This window comes from Pseudoliparis swirei, chromosome 9 (assembly GCF_029220125.1).
Source record: "Pseudoliparis swirei isolate HS2019 ecotype Mariana Trench chromosome 9, NWPU_hadal_v1, whole genome shotgun sequence".
Lineage (NCBI taxonomy): Eukaryota > Metazoa > Chordata > Actinopteri > Perciformes > Liparidae > Pseudoliparis > Pseudoliparis swirei.
In genome coordinates, this window is record NC_079396.1 from 14,567,248 (window position 1) to 14,590,714 (window position 23,467).

A 23,467-nucleotide genomic window follows, 5' to 3' on the forward strand; every position below is an offset into this window, starting at 1 on the left:
CACTCTGCCATTAACCTGTGGCGGCAGGTGTGCGCATCTGTGCTCGTGCATGAGGCGCTCATGTTTTAAGCCGTGCTAATTGTTAACTGTGGACTAGAGGTGACTTTCCACGAGCCCTTGGGGGATGTCCAGGTCTCCTTCGTCTATATTTTGCTCTCCCTTTTTCCCCTCCCACACTCTCTCTGAATTCAGAAACCTATCCAGCCACGGAGTATTTACGTCTTCTATCCCCTCCTACATTTTCTAATGTGCATATAGTTGTGGGGGAGCTGGGAGCCATGCCTCTTTGCATTTCTCCGACTGAAGCTGCCGTCTCTCTCTTTCTTTCTGTCATTCTGGCAAACCAGTATCGACACAGAAACACAGTCAGTGTGTTTACATGATGGTATAATTCGAATCTTGCTTTAGTCGGACTATGCTATCTTTTGGGGGATCTGCTGTTATCCCAATATACATGGCAGTGAGTAATTCGAATCATTGGCCGAAAGCATGTCATATCCGATACGATAGGCGGCGCTGTTTTCATTACAACTCGTGGTGATACAGCCATTTCCGCTTGACCTCTTCACCACCACCAACAACAACCAACAACAACAACATCAACATTTCGAGAAAGATGGCGAACAGAGAGCAAGGCGAAGCTACATCCCTCTACTATTCTTGCATGATGTTAATAGTGACATTATCGTCTCTTTCAACTCTTTCGACTTCCGGGTCACGACATGGGAGGGAGGGGGGAGGAGGGATCTCAAGCATGCGCAAAGACGCAAAGTCCAGTTCCTAATCCAATTCACCGTTACATGCCGCGATAGTCGAATTATCAACCGGATCGGATCGAGTTATCCAGGGGTGTTAATCGGATCGTAGTCGGACCGCACATAGTCGAACAAAGGTGTTTACATGAAACGGATAATTCGATTTCAGTCCGACTCAGCCAGTTATTCGAATGCATGTAAACACGGTCAATGATTGAGTTCCATCCAAACAACACCCCCTCCTGCAGTTTTCTCTTTGTCAATCAGCGAACAGAGAGGAGAGGCGAGATCTATCGCACCGCAGCCATGTTGATGATGATTTCATTCTGTCTGAATTCTTTGCCTGTCAAAGGGATGAGGACGGACACTCGTAAACGTCAAGCTCTGTGTATTTCACTTTAAGAGGTTGCCGTGTGTTTGTGTGCTTGAGTGCAGACTGTATGTGTGTGTATGTGAGTTATGGTTGTTGTTTATGTCACTCTGTTGTAGAGGTGTCCTTTCACAGATCAAGATAGATGGCTTGCTACCACCCTCTTTACTCTTTGTGAGGGACTGGACAGACCATAATATATTACACCAAACACCACAAGTTAACTGCAACACATTCTCATTCCAACTTGTTACATACTTGTAAAACATCAACAATGCAACATAAGGATGGATAGCGCGTCACAGACATCACTAACATAAGTTACGCCTGTGTCCTGGATGAAAGTACTGTGTTGATTTGGTTTCCATTGTACTGCTTGAACGCCGGTGTGCGTCTCACTCAGAGGTTGTAGGGTGCCTTGTGCATGGGTATCAGACGCCATGGGGCGTGACCCAGTATCTGGATTTGTTGATTTTCCTATTCAGCGTTTTTCACAGCTTCTTTTTGAAACATGTGGGAAATGATCCATAATCTGTACACAGCTGAAATAAAAGATTTGATTCCATGTTCCTCTTTGCATGTATTTTGCCTTGATCAAAGGTCGCCTCTGCATGCCCCACATGCAGTCACCAAACCTCCGGCATCACATGTTTAACGAGGATGCATGAAAGGCCTTCACCACGCCACTTTCTGGTGTGACTTCGAACTTTAAAAAATAAAATGAAAATATGGTAAATCACTTTCCTGCTGACAACCTTCTCAAGCATTGAACTGATGTCTCAGGAATGCACGCGTACCGCTGCTGCAACATTTTTGAACTTGGGGACAAAGCAAGTCATGGTCATCATCTTAACCCTTTATTAATGGCCAACTTTATTTTTGATATTTGTGTTTTTTTTATGATGCTCTTTTCTCATATTCATCATTTTAAACTATTCTGCTGAAAATATGGACAAAAAGAGAATCAGACCGCCCTTACTGGCATCTTATAGGAGAAAATCTTTCCATATTTTACTCCTGATTAGTTACAATTGTCATAATCATACATTAAATGTGGTGCGCATTGAATCTACACCTTAACAATTGATTACCAATTTATGTCCCAAATGTTTCATCAGACTTGTAAAGATTGAGCACATTTGATGGCATTAGTAAAGCTCATGAACACTTTCAATGTATATACATATTCATCATTGTATTTTCGTCTTCAAAAGATCTTTCTTAAAATGTGTATGTTTAATATCTGCTATCAGCAACAAACAACTGAATGCTCATCCTTAATAATGTTGGATTGTAATTAATCAATCAATTTATTTGATAAAGGTGCTCAGGCCATTGAACACTGACAGGTGATCTGATGAGCTCTGTGATTGGTGCATTAAGCACATCTCTTCTCAAGGCCCCTCGTCCATTGCGTCATCACTTTCTCTCCAACTGCATTCATCAGGACAGATCATTACATCCTTCCTTTCCTCTTTCCTCTTCTCTCCTCTCTTGCTTCTCTCTCTCATCCCATCCCTCACCCCAAAATGAAAGGAACACCCTGGTGTGTCTGAGGCTGGCTGGCAGCGGAGCCAGAGGTGGAAAGATGTAAAGAGAGAGAGGGAGCAAGATGAAGGCAAAGAGATGGAATGAGAAAAGAGAGAGAGAGAGAAGGGGGGAAAGAATATAGCCTGCTCTGACTGTAAATGGTGTGAAAGAAGAGGATCGTTTGTGTTGCAGGGACGGTTAGTCTCTGTTAGGGCGCTGTGTGAAGGAAACTGAACAACCACCATCGCAGGGCTATTAGCACGCAGCAGGATAAAAACTTACGCTCTGAGTCTGTCGGCTGCAATATTCTAAATTACCCCGAAAACGCAGTCTAGAGAAGCCCCTACTGTGCATTGGTGCCATTTTGTAAAATGCAGTTGGACATCTATGTTCTACGGACTGCACATTCATCTTTTGATTGAAAAATCTGTCCCTGAAAACTATTGTTTTGACATTCCACAACAACGAGATGTTTCACGAAATATTTAAGCAGATTATTGTTATGTAGATGTTTATATGTTGCCCTAGTTTTCTCCACATTCACATGCTTTGACTGTTGAAATTGGTCTATTATAAGTGTATATATTGCATTACTGTCCAAAAGCATTTGCAATGCACCCACAAATGTGTTCTTACTTTCCACATTCATTTCAACAGCACTGTTTTGCTTCCAGTCATGAATTTACCCACATCATTCACTTTGAGTTCTATCTGATTGCACTTTTACAAACTAAATCATGAGGCTTTCTACTGGCCAACCAGTTTGAGACACTGGGCACATATTTTAAATGTTATCAGGTCGGGCGAAACGGACACCTAGCTGCACATCCCAGTTTCAACAACGTTTATAATTGAAGCAAAAGTACTTGGTGAGGTTTCAGAAAAGATTTTGATGAATTGGGTAAAACAGTAACTTTGCTTTCCGGTCTTGTCTGCTTTTTGTAGATTTTGTCAAGCAGATCTGTTATGACCTCACCATACTAATGTTTTTTTTGTCTGTGATTATATTGTAAACACTTCAGTGATTGGCTTGCTTCGTTCATCAAGCAACACCATTTACCGTCTTCATTCACCCACGATCCAACACACACTTTTCACTTATGTTCCCTGATTAGACCTCTTCTTGGGAATGTGCAGGCTTTTACAAATTGCACTTGATTGACAACTTCCTCATTCTCGAGTTGTTGTTTTTCACAGAAAATGGCACAAATGTTACAAATGTCACAGGTGATGACTTGAACAGCCATATTCCATGAAGGTGAACCAGTTAAAGGTTCCTGGTTGTGTGTGTGTGTGTTAGCTCAGAGGTTTTCAAAGTGTGGTCTGGGGGACCCACAGAGAGTGCTCCAGTTGGTTCACAGAGAAAAAAGGAAAATAATGTTAGATTACTCTTTTGCATCCAAATGAAAAATGTATGACTATTTTGGTAATACGTTTCATAAAATGTAATTAAACTAAAGCAACAATCCTGGCAGTCTAATTTGTGTCAGTTCTTTGACGTAGAAGAGTTGAGAAACCACTGTGCTATAGCGGAGTACTTGAACCTCTAATTAGAGGTCTAATTAGAGGTCTAATTAGAGGTCTAATTTGAAGTCTAATTAGAGGTATAGGTAATTGGAAACACTTGTGTTCATGGACAGGGGCACTTAAAGCCCCCTGTGGTTCTCACCGGCTCACATCGGAGGTTGGAAACATTTCATTTGTTGTCCTTTGAGCCCTGTGCCCCCCAATTGGGCGGGCCATTTTGGACATTGTGGTTAAACTGTGTAAAACAAATAATAACAAATAAAAACAATAAAAACAATAAACATGAGCAAATATAATGATGTTGAACATCAAATTAAAGAACACAACTTTGGCTATAAGAATCAATAAGCCATTTCAAAACAACTCAAACACCAACTAAAATAATCATTAAAATATCATAATCATAATTTTTCGCCGATGCATTAAAACTTATATATATTCCATGTCTGTATCTGTGAAATATATAGTTTGATACTTGAGAAAACTCAAATGATACAGATGGTGCTCAAATGTGCCCAAATGCACATTTTATAGACCTTGCATACATTTTCTTTACTAAAAACTCTCTAACAATTTTTCTATCTCACTTTTTCAAAGTAAAACTTTGCAGAGAGACTGTTCACATGTTGTGCTATTATCTGTGTGTTTAGACCTTTGCTGTCCATCCTTCCAAGATTTGCCATATTTAATTTCTAGGCAAACCTGAAACTTCTATTTTTACTGTGTTTCATCTTTACTTACTCTTAACCAGTAACATATATACTAATATTTACACATCTGAACAAAAGCTCACATGGGTTGCCTTTCAACGTTATTCAAATAGCATTTGTGGTTGCTGAGATACATCCTTTTCGGTATGTTATTTCGAGCAGAAATCTAAAAAATAGGGCCGTTTTCAAAAGGTTAGGGAAATCCCACCAAAGCTGTAGCAGCACAGCAAATATTATATTTGCTTCAGGCAGCTGGTATAATAATTCAGTGTCGAGTCACAAGAGGAGATATGAAAGAACTCTTCATTTTCAGAACAAAACAATAAATAAAAACAAGAGCACTTATTTATTTGATACACATTTCAGAGCCTTTTTTGTTGTCTAAACAACAATATTTGTATTCTTGTTCTGGAAGATACACTCTGCAAACTGCTTCAGGAGATCCAAGGATTTAGTTTTTTTGAAATCATTTAGTTAGTTTATTAAAACTTTGAAGATGAATCTTTTCCTTATTTATAAAGAATGCATTCCCTGATTAATGACTGGGCACATCCCATGTCTTTGTAGTTTGTGTACAGAGTTGGCACACAACCCAACTTGAGCCAAAGACCCAAGATAGTTTTTCAGAACATATTTGTTTGCCTAATAACGATGAAGCACATAGTGTTAGTAGAGTGCACGGCGCTCTACAACATGCAGAAGATAACATGAAGAAGTTAATTAAGGTTCTTTATAGTCAAACACAAAACAAATTGCAAATTAAGCGAAATAAAATGTGTGAGTTGTGGATTTTGGTAAAATCAAGTGAAGATCTGAAGCTGCTCTTCCTCTGCTTTGAAAGGAGTGTGAACATAAATCATGATCATCCTCCTTTATGATACATCGCACAGTTTGAAGCAGCCCACGCAATCCTCAAAGGAATGGCCTCTACAGTATTGTGATATTTGTGTAAAGAGGGGGCTATACAGTTCACGTCTCATTAATTTGATGATGAAGCACACAGTTTTGTATTCTTTGTCCCAGTGAATGCTGTATGTGCTGCAAAGCACACTTTAGTACCAGAATACACACACACGAGACACATAGAAAATTACATTACATTACATTACATGTCATTTAGCAGACGCTTTTATATAAAAAGCTAAAATATAAAAAGTTCAAGAGGAATCCCAGTTATTTCCGGAACATCTCTCCCTTAGATGAAAAATAGAAGAATTTCTATTAATCTGAACCAAAATAGGCATAAAACACTCAGTGAGGGATTGAGTGATTTGTACTTTAATGCAGCCCAGAGTATTTACAGTGGTGTTCTGCAAGGATTAGTTGTGTGAGAGGATTAGTGAAGCTGCATTACTGCTGTTTTATTTAACTCACAACAGCAAAAGACTAAAAATAAAAGCCTCTTAAAAACATTTAGGCAACATGAGAGGCCAGGCGGGACATTTAGACACACATGTTTTGGTTCTCTAGACCTGTGCTGGAAAGGGATGTGCAAAAACAGACACTTTCTCACACACTAAACTTCCTGTGCTTAATCTTTAATCTAGTAATCTGCTGAAAGTTGCCCTGTGGAGCATATGCCACGCAAGGAAACACTGTGCCATATCAGTTAAGGCGATGATGCTGGTGAGAATGCAGCATATGCAGATACTGGCAGGATCAACAGAGTGGGAAACTCACCGAGAGGAGAGGATTAATGCAAAAAGACTGGCAGGGAGGGAGATAGCGAAAGAGAGAGATTTGCAGAGGCAGCACATTACCCCTCTTTCTCTCTCCCTCTCCCTCTTCCCTTGCATCAGCATTGATCACAGTGCATCAGTAAAGAGCACCCCATCCATCAATGCATTGCTCTGGAGCTGCTGTAAAGAATATTAAAGCTGCTCTCTACAGTGTATGCACACGGAAACACAATCATATGCATATTGTGTGCTATATCAACTGAAGCGGTAAACCACAATAGAGGCACTGCTAATCCACTAAAATACTACATTAGAGACCACACTCTGGGATTGCTAGCCATGTCTAACCAAATAGCAACATTTTCCCCACTTGTATTTTTTATTGGAGCAATTACGACTGGTGCCAATTTGACATTAAACTGTCTGTTCAGCCATCGTTTAGCTGAGATTTGGTGTTTATTGTGTTTTCTAGCTGTTCTATTTTACAATTTTTTTGGATGATAGAAAAGCAAAACAATTAGAAAGTAACGGTCCATTATCTCTGCTTGAACCTAATGGAAACACTCCTTAAGGCTGCTTCTAATGGATTGTAGTGGAAAATGAATGTATGAACATATATAGCTACATTTCTTCTGCCAACATTGTGTATATATGAAGTTCTTGTATAGGATAATATTCAATTCAATTCAGTTTATTTGTATAGCCCAATTTCACAAATTACAAATTTGTCTCGGAGTGCTTTACAATCTGTACACATAGACATCCCTGTCCCAAAACCTCGCATCGGATCAGGAAAAACTCCCAAATAACCCTTCAGGGGGAAAAAAGGGAAGAAACCTTCAGGAGAGAACAGAGGAGGATCCCTCTCCAGGATGGACAGATGCAATAGATGTAATGTGTACAGAAGGACAGATTTAGAGTTTAAATACATTCAATGAATATGACAGAGTGAATGAATAGTTCATAGTAGGCATATTCCAGAATATGTACCATACATTATTCACATAGCGCCAAGTGTGCCATCTCTACTGGGAAAACCCAGAAAACAGAAAATTCTGCTTTAGATCCAGCCAACAGAAGACAGGAAACACTTGAGATCCCTAAAGGAAGAATGTTGTTACTGGGTTATGATGCACAATGTAATGGCACTAATCCGTCCAAATTATTCTTCTGTACAAATATACACTTGGCCGGGAAAACAAAAGCTTTTAATGGATTCCTGCCTCTCCTCAAAGCCTGTCTAAAATATCCTAAATGGTTCAAAAGGTAACATCCAGCCATTTGTTTCCCTGCCAAACATCTGGTCATTTTCAGAGTCTCCTGAGAATGTAAATGTGAAACTGAATCTATTGGGAATGGAATAGGAGGGAAACGGGGTCAATTGGCCCCCGAGGATGCAGAGCAAAAGACTTTGATGTGCTTAGAACTTCACTGTTTGCAATTTATACAATAATACTCACAATGTTTTTCCATACACATTTTTAATTTACAAATATTAAAAAATAAATCAGTTATTGAAATATACACCTCTACAAATAATATTTTTACAATGCTTATTGGTTTTAACATACAATTGCCTGTGGGATTGCATGTGAGCAGAAATGGGTGTTGTGTGAGCTTAATAATGCAATATGCTTTCCCTCTGATTCTGTGCAGAATGTAAACCCTATTGAGCCAAATACGAAGCAATTTACTGTTTACTTGGACTCTACTAATCACTTTCATATCAGGCTGTCTAAGATCTAGACCTCTCACCACTTTACACAGGCAAGACCACAGTACGCCTTCTGGAGAGAACGATGATGCAGTCCATTTACAACCTAGCTGAATGTGTTCAAGTCATTACACCACAAAAGCATTTCACACTGACTTTTCTTAAAGTTGTATTTAGTTGATTAGTATTTTCTTCTCTGAGAGTTTAAACCCACTGTACTTTACATCCTGCAGCTAGGAACTTTCCTTAGTTTGAGCTCAACACTGTTGTTTGCTGTCTGAGGGATGTGATGAACCAACAACCTTCAAATCCCACCATAAGGTCCCCTGGTCATCCTTGACTCTAATAAAGGGAAATGGTATGTATTGGTTATACATATTTCACAGCATCTCTCTTTCTTGCCAAGAGCTTACTTAAAAAGAGCAATTCCCATCGCAATGTTACTTTCAGGTAAAATAAAAGCTAAAAGAATTGCAGACGCATAATTGAATATTCAAATGCATGTATCTGTAAGGCTGTTACTAAGAATACCAAAGGCGAGTATTGTACAAACATATAGGAATAAAACTGCTGTGCCACCCACCAGGCAAATTCCTCTGGAGGACAAATTGGAAATTGAATCATAAACTATAAAGAGCCAAGGTTGAGTTCAGCTGCAGAAGAAAAGAGAGTTGAGATGGAGGTGGAGAGGAGAAAGGAAAGAAAGGCTACATTAAATAAATGTGCACACTTTCTCTCCTGAATTCACGCTGTGCTACCTGATTGAAATTTCCTGGTTTAATAGCTGTGAAATAAAGTACAAGTTGGGAAGAGGAGGAAAGAGGGAATATGAAACAGAGGGCAAAAGAGAGGATTGGGGCAGTACTGGAACGAGGACGGAGAGAGAGACTTTGAAACTCAAAGACTTAAAGATATATGGATTCCATGGAAAGTAAATTACTTTATGACTTATAAAAACTGCAATCAAGGCTAATTAATCATTACTTTCATAAATGTGTCTCCTGAGTTCCTCAGCCAAAATGTGAATCCACACTACTGTTGTAACTATTCTAGTTCCACATAGAGATTTAACCAAAGGCATAGAGTTAATCCAGGCTTAAGTTTTACTTCAGAAAACACCCAGATGTACCAGGCTGGGTGTATGTGGGGTTGGCTGGTGAGCTAACAGGTATCGATTAGCCCTAATGAATGCAATGAGAGGGCCCCGATGAGGTCATCTCACTGTGCAGCCACAGGGAACTCTCCATTTACTAAAATCACTGCAAACACATAATCAGACAGTGGCCATAGCACCCGGGCACACACTGTACATGTGTTATTGGTTTGGTGTTTTGTGATGGGCATATAGCGCAAGTCAGATTGTCAGTTGTCATGTTTGTCATTAAGATGTTGTAATATAATAATTATTAATACATCACAAGAACTGTTCTAACTTGATCCTTTGACTTTTCACTTTTCATACGTGAAATATATCAACATTTATAAGATGGATTGCCATGAAATAACATTCATGGGAACCATAAATGAATCCCACAAACATTGGTGCTCCCCTGACCTTTCCGATTCCTACTCGAACATGTTTCTTCAGGCATACGCCATGAATCCTACTTCCTCGAAGCTGAGTGCATCTCACCCTCTCCTTCACCTTTATATTTTTATAGATATTAATTGTATGCAATTGGTGGAAAATAATGTCTATAAACACCTTCCCCTCTGGTAGAGAAGCAATTTTTTCTCTTGTTCAATATTCTAGCAAACAGGCAATCTGCTTGACAGACATAAGGATATATTTCTCACCTCCTCATCCTTTGAATATGAGATGGAAACATGTCGGACTATGAATAAACAGAGGATTATCTTGCGATAGACTAAAGGCCAAAGTGCTTGCAGCCAGTTATCAAATACACTCCTGGCACCTTAATAACTGAATACATCATGGTTAAAACCATTATCAAGGACACACTGATTGGAGAAGGTGAGTTTATGCAAATGTAGTTCCTTGGAATTTGTCAACACCAATTGAAGTGGAGCGAAGGAGAAAAGAAGAAGGTGGGAGAGCGCCAGCGGCTGTATGTCACCCATAATGATGAAGAAATGGGCAGACCATAATTAACAGGTACCTTGGTTGCTGCAAAGCAATGGAGCAGAGATCACGAATCTTCAGTGGAAACCAGTGTGATCAAATATAATGTAATGTTATTGTATTTTCCGCATTCATAATACTACACAAGTAAAAGTACAATATACACCATAAGTAAATGTGACTGATTTATCTTATTAAATAGTTAATACCACTGCACCAATGTCCAAGTAGCGGTTTACAACAGTAAACTGCTACTTGGACATAGCTAGTCAATAGTTTTAACAACCTTAAAGACAAGTAAGAAACAGTCTGTAATATTAAGGGGAATTGATTCACAGATATTGATTGTAATATTTATAACTATGTTTTAATGAGTGTATAATCTCCCAAAACTAATAACCGTGATGTTTGGATCAGCTTAGAAAGAAACGCCAAGTTTCTACAGCAGTCGAGAACCCTGGCTCTAAGAAGAGCTGTTCACGTTGATATGTTATCTGAAGACACGCATGCATTCCGAAACCTGGTCTTAAACGGCCCGGTGCTAGATACATATAGATTGTATTATTGATCGGCCCCAACATTACTGATGCCTTCTATTAGTACTTTTGAATGATTTGGTCTCATTTATTATCAGGCTGCAGAGCTCCTCTGGCTACACACACACACAGACACACACACCAGTAGAGAGGCCGCTGTGGTGAAGTGATCCGGGTGAAGTGAACCGGGTGAAGTGATCCAGGTGAAGTGATCCGGGTGAAGTGAACCGGGTGAAGTGAACCGGGTGAAGTGAATGATACTCGAGTTGACGACAACTACGCTTGTCAATGTACGTGGAATTAAATATTTGCAGGTAAAAAGCAAAGACTTTATCAACACATACATGCATTAAGCACGGACATGTAAACGACTGTAATACATAATTCATTCGACTCTGTTATGTTTACACAAGCGCAGCATGAAAGATCTATATGGCTTTTGTTTTTTTACTGTTCTGATTGCTGAGAAAGCTGGCAAGAGGACAAAGGACAGAAGGAATGACTGAAACTGATGGATGTGTGTGTTCTCAGTGTCTCCGAAATTGTATTTATTTCATTAACATTATATATTTGTTTCCAGTGAGATTTCAATTCGAAACATAACACGGGGGGGTCACAAGCCAAAAAGGTTGGGAACCAACCATTTATTTAATCTTTAACAATACATTGTATTTAATTTACTATCATTCATGTAGAATTTAAATCTTCAAAAGTAAATATAACGGTAAATTAATATAAGGGTTAGTGAAAAGGACAATATTTTCCTTTTGAAATGTATTAAAGTTAAACAGTAACACAGATAGGATCATCATACATACAAATGTACAAGTACCTCAACATTTTACTTAAATATGAGACTTGAGGCAATGTACTGCATGGCAGAAGGAGTAACATTTTGTATATTTAACTTCGGTTTTAAAAGAGCATTTAGGCAAATGTAACAATAAATTGAGTTTATGTTGCCTGTTTTTATTTTATATGGTGGAATGCTTTTAAAAATGCACAATACATTATTCATGAAATGACCAAATCTTGTCCTGGGGTGTCTTGAGTAAAGGGTGCCTTGAATGCACTTTGGTATAAGCAATACATTTTAAATACACAGAGAAAAGAAAATGACTTTTTCCAAAATGTTAACTTCTAACACAGAAATGTATGTAATACCTTTAATATTAAATATATTATAAAGGGCTTCACAGAGTTTATTATACACATTTGAGTACAGTACCAATGTGCACAGGTCTGAGCACTTTTTACACACACATTGTTTGTTGAGATTTTACATGACAATGACAATAATTTGCACGTTGATCATCTGTCCCACTTGTAATAATCAGTGGATGTTCTCTAATTTGCCTTTTTTTCTTACACATACAGGACTGTCTCAGAAAATTAGAATATTGTGATAAAGTTCTTTATTTTCTGTAATGCAATTAAAAAAACAAAAATGTCATGCATTCTGGATTCATTACAAATCAACTGAAATATTGCAAGCCTTTTATTCTTTTAATATTGCTGATTATGGCTTACAGCTTAAGAAAACTCTAAAATCCTATCTCATAAAATTTGAATATTTCCTCAGACCAAGTAAAAAAAAAGATTTATAACAGCAAAACAAAATCAAACATTTGAAAATGTGTTTCCAGGTGTTTCGAGTTAATTAGACGATTCAAGTGATTTGTTTAATACCCTACTAGTATACTTTTTCATGATATTCTAATATTTAGAAATAGGATATTTGAGTTTTCTTAAGCTGTAAGCCATAATCAGCAATATTAAAAGAATAAAAGGCTTGCAATATTTCAGTTGATTTGTAATGAATCCAGAATGCATGACATTTTTGTTTTTTTAATTGCATTACAGAAAATAAAGAACTTTATCACAATATTCTAATTTTCTGAGACAGTCCTGTATATGAACATAAACAAACTGAGATGGACAAGGAAAAGCTGGGCAGTTTGGCACAACGAAAACGTCCACATTTGTCACTTTCAGCTTGAATTTTTCACAAGCACATTTGGAGCTGTGTTGTAGACATGAGCATGGAGAGCATCTTTACTATGCAGCATCTTGAAGGAGGGCAGACAGCCTGTCTCCACTTATCACATTAGAGAGCCTCCTAGAGTGTGCTTCCATGTGTGTGTTATCTTGTCCATGTGCATTTACTGCAGGCCTGTGTGCATGCGTGACTGAATGCACATGTCCATCTGAGCTTGTGTGAGGGAGAGACAATGCACTTGTGTCCTTACGTCTCTATTTCCCCTACTTGGCAGTGAGAATGTCTTTCAGGGTAAATTAAATTCTCAGCAGCCTCTAATCAGTGGCGATGTATGGAGATTGCAGCCTATAGAGTGAGAATCAATGACTTGACAGTGTGTGGTGAAGTGATCAGCATAATCGTGTTACGCTTTACTTCAAAATCCAAGCCAAGCTGTTTCTCCAAGACTATTACCAAAGCCACTGAGACGTTTAACCACGGCACATCTACAAATAATATATCTTCATTGCCGGGGCTCTGGTCAGGGTATAAAGCCTGTAATCTCCACACAGTTATCTTGTGATGTGTATAATAAAGCTTGTGAATAAAAGAAAAGGTCAGGAGGATGGATGGATTAACAGATGGAGAGGCACCGATGGAAAAAGAGAGGCATCTTTTTCTGTTCTGACCTGAGAGATAAAAATCTGGAGAATACAAGGTGAGCAGAAGCTAGACAAGCACACACACACACACACACATAAACACAGACACACAGACACACAGACAGACACACATGCATTCATACACAGATACTGAGACTTCTTTTGCCACTTCTCAGCCTGCTCGACTTTCCTCCTGAGGTGTCTTTTCAGCACATGCCTCTTAAAATGGTGAAATAAACACAAGACTTACACACCTAGAGCAGGGAAAGTAAAACACATTTTGAACATGATATTTTTAAGGACTCACGTAAAAGACAATAGAGCAAGAAGAAAGACTTGAACATCCTTCAAGTCCACACCCTAATTAATGTACTTGTGTTTAGGCTGTTATCTGTTGACAGCTGTTTGGCGGATGTTTGATCAAGCAGACCTCTGATCCCTTGGCTTCACCCTTTGGTACCAAGAGATAACACCTTGTCAACAAACCACAGACTGAGCTCAGATCGCTGTCTTTTCTTCAGTGGTTTATTACACGATATTTCTTCAGGGGCACCTTGAGTCACGGCAGTCTCGTAATCTGCGGCAGATGCACAAATAGTGCAATATTTATGTCACATTTTAAGGGACTGTTTTGAATGCTAATGTTGCAAGCCATCACCTACATAATCTACAGTATGTTGTAATAATTTGAACTTCAACATATGGACATGTTATACACTTTGCATACTTACTGATTTTGTTAAAACGTGTGCAATAAAATAGATTTACGTTGTGTAAGAGAAATGAGGAGAAGGGGATGTCATTAAAGCAACTAATTACTTCCTCAGCTTTTTGCATTTCAATGCCTCAATAGATAGATAGATATATTACAAAGTTACAATATATACAACGCACTAAATTAAAATAAACAGCAGAGCAGGACATATTAAATGTAAGAAAATTAAATAATTACATATGTGTTTGTGTTAGTTTGTAGGCAAAAGAGACAGTGAATGTTAGCAGTGTGTGTGTGAGTGTAACCTTTTGAGTGACCTAAGGATTTGTATTTAGTAATTAAAAAGATTACTTGTCTGTTTTTCCGCACACAGACAACCTGCAACTGGATAACACTGTAACTCCCTGATTACAACTTACTCTACAATCAATCACCCATTAACGGGAGCATGCAAGCGGTACGCAAGTCCAATCACACACACACACACACACATGCACACACATATCCAGCCGTGTCAGAATAAAATACCGACACTACCATTACTGCCTCTTTATCAGAGGATAGTATGAGTAATACCCTTGATCAAATCTTTGCCATTCATGTCTCTCATGGTGGATTCTGTGTTTTTGGTGCTTTATGATCTCAGCACTGAAAGCCTGGTGATGCTACAATAAGAGAGCATATTCTCTCTCTGTCTTTTCATCATCCTTTCATTTATGAAAATGTTTTCCCCTGAACTTGTCAAAAGATAATGAGACTTGAGCAGAGTAAATCTTACACACAAACAGAAACAACACGCAAAGCGGTGGTCATTACAGCGAGGACATACAGATACTGCATACACACAAATTCATACAAAAATCTTGTCATCCCTAAGGAGTCATAACGTTATGAGAAAGGTCCACACAGAAGGCCAGAGGACTGTCTAAGATCCTGCATTCTTTTTATAAAGAATTGAAGAAGAGATTCAGACTCATAAATAATGTTTCCTTTCATTTATCTGCTCATGGAACATTCAAACAATACACTGACTGCAATATTAATATATTCAGCATCAGTGACGTTGGACATCCGGCAACAGCAATGACAAAGACAACCAGTTCAGATGAAGGGCATCTGGTCCACGTCACTTTATCACAACAGGAAAGCCAAAGGCAGAGCGAACATTTTCAAACCATCACTGCCTTCCTTTGGAGTCAAACCAAAGACAAGATCCACTACCATCACATCTTGGTGGTATCCTTAGGTTATTTTGTCATTGTCTATTACTTATATCGGTCAGATGTGTTTTCTAGCATGTTTATCACATCCCTGGTTCTGTCTTTTTATTGCTCCACGAGTCTGGAAGAGTACAGTTGAATTATCTGGCTTATTATTATTATGTCTCTAACACAGACATCAAACTCTGAAACTTGTTTTGCAACCCATGATGCACCAAAGATCTGCATCTTTTTTGACAGACTTGAAGGTTGTCCTCTCTATTTACATACATGTGAGGGGGCGGGGGATATCATGTCAACAAACATAATATGCATCATTAATAAGCCCAAAGTCACCCAATTGGGTGCATTTTTTATATTGTGTTTTAAACTGTCTATAACATTATAATAAACATGAGCAAATATATTGATGTTTTCCATCAAATTAAAGAAGACAACTTGGGCTACAAGTATCACTGAGCCATTTCAACACAACTAAAACACCAACTGAAATAATGATTAAAATATCATAATCAGAATTTTGTCAGGAGTCGGCCCACTCAGAACGTTTCCGGAACTAGCGACATGTAGCTTCGTGCTATCTTAAAAAACGAGATGTGAGAAAGCAGGAAGACTTCACACAGATTCTAAATGTCTTTACAGAATCCTTGTGCACCAAAGTATCACGGAGATATGAGCCAAAGAACACATCAATATTAATCGCTTCATAGCTTTACAGCCATCAAATTCAATTTACTTGTGTTCTTGAGAAGGAAAAAAAAAGATTTTCTCCCACAGAATCAAGCTGGCATGTGTTCCGTGTGCGTGTATGGCTCTTTAAAAACCAGGCAGACTTTTGGGGAAGCATCATAGTCAGCTGTCAGGAAGTTCAATTTCAGCTAATCGGATTTCATATTTCAAATATGGCGACGCCTTTCTGTCTCCTATTGGCTCACAGTGCTGGCAATCCTGTCTTTCTTGGTACCAATCGATTCTCTTGGCTCTAACGATTCCAATGAGGTGTCGTTTTTTAAAATCCGCCCTTCCCTGTGCTGTGACAGATCTAAAAACCGTCTTTACGCGCAGCACCACTTTGTTTGATCGTTCTTTTATCTTTGGTTCACTGTTTTAAAGCCACAGAATGATGTATTTGGATGTATTGAACACCAAAAGTAAAAGTGAAAGTGAAATAAATGGTTTGCTACATAAAAAAAGTCAAATGGCACAGATGGTGCTCCAATGTGCCCAAATGCAAATTTTAGAGACCTCGCCTAAATTGTCTTTACTAAAAACTCTCCAACTATTGTTCTGATTAATTTTTTTTAGTCACGCTTTGCAGAGAGTCTGTTCACAAGTTGTGTTATTATCTGGGTGATTTGAGGCCTTTGCTGTGCATCCATCCAGGAGATATTCATCCTGAAAGTGCTTTTTTTTCTAATCGAACCTGAAACTTCTATGCAAATAGAGGTTTCATCTTTATTTACTCTTAACCAGTAACATATACACTAATATTAACACATCGTGTGGGGCTCAAAAGTTTAAAGTAGACTGTATTGCACAGCAGTCTTATTGGAATGTATTCGACTCTATACAAGTGTACCTAAGTGGCCACTGAGTGCAAGTCAGTATTTTGTTGCTGGATAGCATTGAATGTAGGTAGGTAAATGTATAGCCATTTTACTGTGTATATGTATGTCCAAATACATCAACACAATGATTACATAGTAATACAACTCATAAAACTAGAGCCAATAAAATCAACATAGTGTTTCGCCTGTCTGACACATTTTCATGAAAATTCTAAACATTAAAAGCTTCATAAATATACACAGAGGACACCTTTTATTTATATTTTCATCCCACAATTGTATGTAGCAGCACAACCTCAGGCACTTAAAAAGCTCTTATATAAGCTCTCATATACAGGTAGCAGGTATGTCGTGCTCTCTATTAAAACCTTTATTTCAGAGGAAGGTCATTTTAGTTGCACACTGTAAAGCAGAAAGGCTAAGATACTCAACCTTGACATTAGCAATGAACTGGAAAGTAGTAAGAGGCCTCTGGGCTCAATCATGCTCGTGACTCAGCCAGTAGGGATTTAAAATCCATGAGGCTCATTGCTCCCTCTGTGTGCTGTAATCTACAGGCGTTTTGGAAAAACGCCCCGCCCTGATGGGGACTGCGAAGACTTGAAAGCCTCTGAACTGAGAAGACGTGTCTTGTTTGCATACTCGTGTTCCGCTTCCTTCTATTATGGATGCTTTTTTTTGTTCTTCCTGGCAACCAGCTTCTGTGGTTTTGTATTTCATAGTGAATCCAGCCTCTGCATTCCCTCGGGTCGCACACGGCCAATTCACTTCAACTTTACACTTTAGCTTACACTTTAGATTGGCTGCAGCGACTGCCTGCGGTGGCAACCCACGATAGATCCAATCCTGTGACTGCTGACCAAGTGACAGGAATATGTACTGCACACACACACACATACATCGACCTACCCGTGTGGCTCCTGTGTGCCTGTGTGAGGGAGGCCAGGCAGAGGGACAGCAGTAGGCTCCACACACCTACTCCGCAAATGCAAGGACCTCGTTCCCGCATTCTGCCAGAGAGAAACATAAACACACACACTCCATTAGAAAACACGAACAAAAGAAAATACTGTGCATTGCATGACTTTGTTGAGCGGTTGGTGGTATGTAACTGCCATTATATTTAGCAATACTGCCTTTTTAGCCATGCTAGCAGTATAAATGATATTACCTTCTGTGATCTGTTGACTATACCAGCAGATTAAAGTTTTCAGTTATCCAGGAAAGTATCTCGACATCTACTTCATGGATCGGGATATTTCAACATTTCGAACAGACATTTACAAACGATAAATTCTAATGATTAAGCCTCCCTTGACTCTTTCTATAGTGCTACTGTCTGCTTGACAAACACACCAATTCACCTTTATGAGGTCAACATTGACATTTTCCTTCATAACAAAATACTTTGCCATCAGCCTTTGGCTGAACTGTTTATTGCTAATTAGTAAAATTGTAGCACGGTAATATACTGAACTTTTTTTGACATTTAGCTAATACAGCTGTGTTAAATTACAAATGCTGAAACAAACTTAGACAACCTTTTAAGACAACTATAAAATATACATACACAACCAACATTCACAAACACCCTACAGTACAGAAAGACATATTTACACATTGAAACTGAATGTTTACTGCAAATAAATTCAAACGGAAGGGGAATGACTCAGAAAGAGAGAGTGGAGGTGAGTAAAGAGAAACAAAGGGATATAGGACAGAAGTTTGGAGATTATCATCAAGTGTAGGTTTGAAAATGGGAGAACAGCTTCAATGAGATGGGCCAAGTTCTGTTGTTGCAGACAACATTGTTGCTGTCCAGTGATCAACCCATGTCTATGTTTTTGTTTATATAAATGGCTGCTAATAGATGGCATATGTATTCCACACCAAAGCACTGCAAAGACTTTACAGCCGCCTTGGGTCAGACAAAAACGTACAAAACTTAAAAAACAATTATCATAATTTTCTGTTACAAAAACAAATCCAACCAATATTTGTTTTTAATTACTAGTCAGCAATATTTTGCAAAATGCAAGAGTTTGTAGAACTTGTAGAAAGAAAAAAAAGTCACATAAAAAAGAAATACAAGTGCGTAGAAATACAAACTTGTATGCTAAACATTGTCTAAAAAAAAAAATATTGCAGCATGATACATTTTTTTTAAACAATATGTTAATTTATATTTACATTAATGCAATGACAACTGCAAACTTGTTATCCAACATCTACTCTTACATTTTTTTTTTACATTTTCAATTTCCAAGTACAATCACAACACAATTTGCTCTCTCGCATCACAAAGTGAAGAATGTCCAAACCTTGACTTTTACAACACCTCTTGTTTATGAGAGGGTCAAGGCTTTTGTGAACGTCTACGTGTCCTCAAGTATGTTTTGGGGTTTAGATATGACAGCTTAACCGCAGTTTACAAAGTTTTCTAGTTTCTATCGAAACAATGGAGTCGAATGGGGCAGAGAGGTGTAGTTGCTCCCTCGTAATGCTCCTCCATACAAATGTGGGGGAAATGGTGGATTTCATCCACACGTGTGAGGAAGAGCACAACATTTCCTACGTTTTGATCCATAAATGGTGTAAAAAGAGTGAAGATTGGCAGACTTGTGGAAAAATATGTTTTATTTTTTCATGACATTCAGTTGCTCCCTCTCACTCTGGCAGTTGGCTCTGCCCCTCTGAAACAGCCAGGATATCTTCCGAAATACTAACAAATATTCCATAGAAACTGTGCTAGCTCTGAAAAAATGTCTAATTGATCAAATAAACTTCATCCTTTTGTGAACGTTTTAAAGTTCTAATCATTTCTCTACCTTAACGTATGGCGAGTCAGTGTGGCAACAAAGATTACCGTTGGTTAGCGTGTTCTCTTCCGGAACCCCATTCAAATGAATGGAACAATTTATTGCCGTGTTTTGGCATTGTGGGGGCTAAGCGCCGGTCCGATCTCTTAGTAGGGACATTCCTGGCCAATCCCGATCAGGCCGCACGTTTTTATGTATTTTGACGCATTTTCGAGTTACGCTCTCAGACTAGACTAGCATTTTTTTTTTTATTCCCATAGGCTTTGCGATTTTTTTGCCGTTTTTCGAGTTTTTCACAAAAATTTGCCAGGCGAATATTTTCAAGACTCTAATGCACACGATTCCCGGTCAGGCTGCATGTTTTGATGTATTTTTTATGCATATGCGACCTATACTGCGTGCTGTACGCGCGTAAAAAGTTCTGCCGGAAGATGGAGAAGTGGAAGATTAATAGTCCCGCAGGGCAACAGTCAGTGCGCTCGCAGCAGCAAGGCTCTGTGAGCCTGCTGTTTCGCAAGCCACACCCAATAACTTAAAGATGTTAGATCCACTGGGCTGTTATTTTTCTCGGTTGGATTATTTTTGAAAATCTTGCTTACTTTTGCTAGTTTCTCAAGATGTCCAACCCTAGCTTCAAGTCACTCTCTAAATTCTAAATACGTTATGGTGTCTGATTCCCCTTTCTAGTAATGCCAAGAACAAAACAACATTGTTTTATACTTTTGAGCAAATATGTGATGTCGTGGATAAAAACTAACCAAACTTTCGAGGTTTGTGTGGGAGTCCGTGCAGAATACCTCAGTGAAGATGAGATTATACAAATGCCTGGTTGGGTCTCAGTATCGGCTGTAGTGCTTGTATGTGCAGATGTATTTAGGTATATATCTCCGTGCATGTGTGTGTGTGTGTGTGTGTGTATGTGTTAAGCCCTGGCTTGTGTTCTGAGCTGGATGTGTGAGTCATCTGACGATGCAGCCATGCATTGCTAGACCTGGGAGAAGCTGTGAAGCCAGACAGGCTGAGCCAAGGCTTTCTCTGGTTACAAGGCATCACACACATAGAGAGAAAATCATACATATATACACTTTATTGTCACTTCTTGTCTTTTCTTCCATTTACCTTCAATCCCATATCCCATCCTGCCTCCTCCTCCGCCCCCCCTCCCCCTGTCCTCTTGTCAACACCTCTGTTCTGCGAGTAGTAAATAATTTGGAAACAAAGTAGCGACCTGGTTTGCTTCTTCTTCACCTTATTTAGACACATAGCAGTATTTGTGATGATGCAGTGCCACTTCATTTTGGCTGCTTGTTTGTTCTGTCTGTGTGTGTGTGTGATACGGAAATGGATTTAGAAAGTAGCAAGAAAAGAGACACAAGAGAGAAGTTGGAGTAGAATGTGAGGTAAAAATGACAGTTGACCTTAACTTGACTGAACAACGACTCGTGTGAGTAACAAGTGACTAGCGTCTCACCGGACTGAAGATAATAACAAATCATGTGGCTAATTAGTCAACTTTGACTTTAAGGTTCCCACAGGAAAAAAACAGATTATATGCCAACTGCTTGTTTACACTCGTTTAAATCTGTTTGCATGTTGGTGCCAACATATATGTGATAAATGTCTCCAGCTGCTCCTTTTGTGGAAGTCGGGTGGAAATAAATAGTAGCCAGAAACCTTCATCGGATCCCATGACCCTGGATAACGTTGCTTTCGGTAACGGACCACAGAGGAGCAAGAGAGAAAAGAAGAGCGAGGGCAGAGAGAGATAAAGTTGGAGAAAGAGTGGTGGTCTCCGATGAGTTCTGCGGTCTGTTCCATCCCTTTAATTAGTCCCAGTGGAATGTCCTCCCAGCTCCATGTGGCTGATCAGCTTCCCCTCTATATCTCCAGTCTGTATTTGTGTGGGCGTGTGTGTGTTTGTCCGCTTCTTAGCTAAATCGGACAGACGTCTCACGGGCTTATGAGCTCTGGTTGATCTCCCAACGGTCAATGAGAAAAATGTAGTGGGAATGCATTAATATTCAAGGAGTTTCCATTCCTTGAGATATGTGCCATTTAGAAAATGGAATGGCCGTAAACTCTACATCAGTAACTGTGGCAATTAACATGAAGTGGTATTGCTGTTGGAAGATATACAGTCTCACCGCATTATTTATTGTCCAGAAAACTTCAAGCTGCGGTTATAAGATGGAAAGATTAGGGTCGAAATAATTGAGTGAATAATAAATCACTTGTATGGTGCTTAAAAACCAGTTGTTTGGTTTGGTTTAAGCAAACCAGTAAATACCAGTGTGACGCAGACTGCATTACTGGAAACTAAAAGTGGTAAGATTTTTGTTTTTTATCTATCTAAATGGGATCGATGTACTGCCGATTTATCACGATCACTCTTCTTATGGCTCTGTCCAGAGAAACTTCATATTCAAACAGTATGAAATAAAATAAAAAAAGGTTGCTCTGACAGGACAAGTACAATTTCCTCCCATCACAAGCAGGCTTGCAGGCCCAGTTACTAAAATAATATTACAAAACTGGAAGTCATCATAGCCTCCATGTTTCAGGAGGGGGCTCAATGAAATGCTTTCTCTTGCTAAAATGGAATAGATTCATTTTAACAAGGGACATTCACATAATTTGTTTCTGACATTTATTGATAAGATCTTACTGTAAAACTCATGAGCTTTGCTATATTGTTCTATCTTTATTCTGTCCAATTATCCTACATGCTGACTGATCTTCTTCAAATCCTCCTCCCCAGTGTGTTCTCAATTTATTTTCTGTCCTCCCTCGATCCTCGTGGCAGGAGGTGCAGTCACTTTCTGCCACTATTGCTGTCGACTGCCAGACGTGGACTGTTCTTGGGAGTTGTAGAATCCCCTTTCTGTTATGTTGTGAAATGGCACAACATTTTTTGTGTGTTTTGTGGGTCAAAAAAAGTTAATTAAATAAATATATAATAAATACATACATTAAAAATGCTCTTTGCATATTATGTGCGGTTAATCTGATGCGGACCAAACAATCAGACCCAGACCACTTGAGAAGCAGACTCAGAGTGCTCTGTGCTTAGGGTCTTTAAAAAAGCAATTTTAGTCATAATTCAAAATCTAAAAACCACAGTTAAATCCATCTGCTGATTGCAATCTGCATAAGCAATAGACTGTATATGGTTGATAACCATGGTAACACATACCTATGCATGTCAATACGTAAAAGCAAGGGTTTCCCCTGATCTATATCAGTCTCCTGTGGAGTGATACCAACGCTGAGGTCATCAGGAGAAACAAGTAACAGTTTCAAAATAAATGGAAAGCATTGTCTAATATATTGTCAATCGTTAGTGGGGAATGGAAAATACACAGATAGAAGAAAAGAAAGATGAGAGGTAAGGAAACAAATGCAAACTAGGGAGGTGAAGAACCAAAGAGAACTGTACAAGGATGGAGGAGAGGGAACAAAGAGGTTCTCATGAGAGTTGGGACCAATCTCATCCAATATCGGTATCAATATAATTCACTCAGAGGATATCAGGCTGATCCACCTACGATCCATACGAATATGTAATAGAGAATGTCCCTCCGGCCGTGTTGGGATGGCTGCA

General features: G+C 38.9%; 1 protein-coding gene across 1 annotated transcript in view; it reads right to left on the reverse strand.

Annotated features, from left to right (window-relative positions):
• The window catches only part of LOC130200144 (chemokine-like protein TAFA-2), a 77,288-nt gene that overhangs the window by 22,814 nt on the left and 31,007 nt on the right, over positions 1 to 23,467 (reverse strand). Inside the window, exon 2 of the mRNA XM_056424150.1 lies at positions 17,957 to 18,057. Within this exon, the coding sequence (XP_056280125.1) occupies positions 17,957 to 18,056 (100 nt within the window). The 5' untranslated portion in view covers position 18,057. The remainder of the gene's footprint in view (positions 1 to 17,956; positions 18,058 to 23,467) is intronic.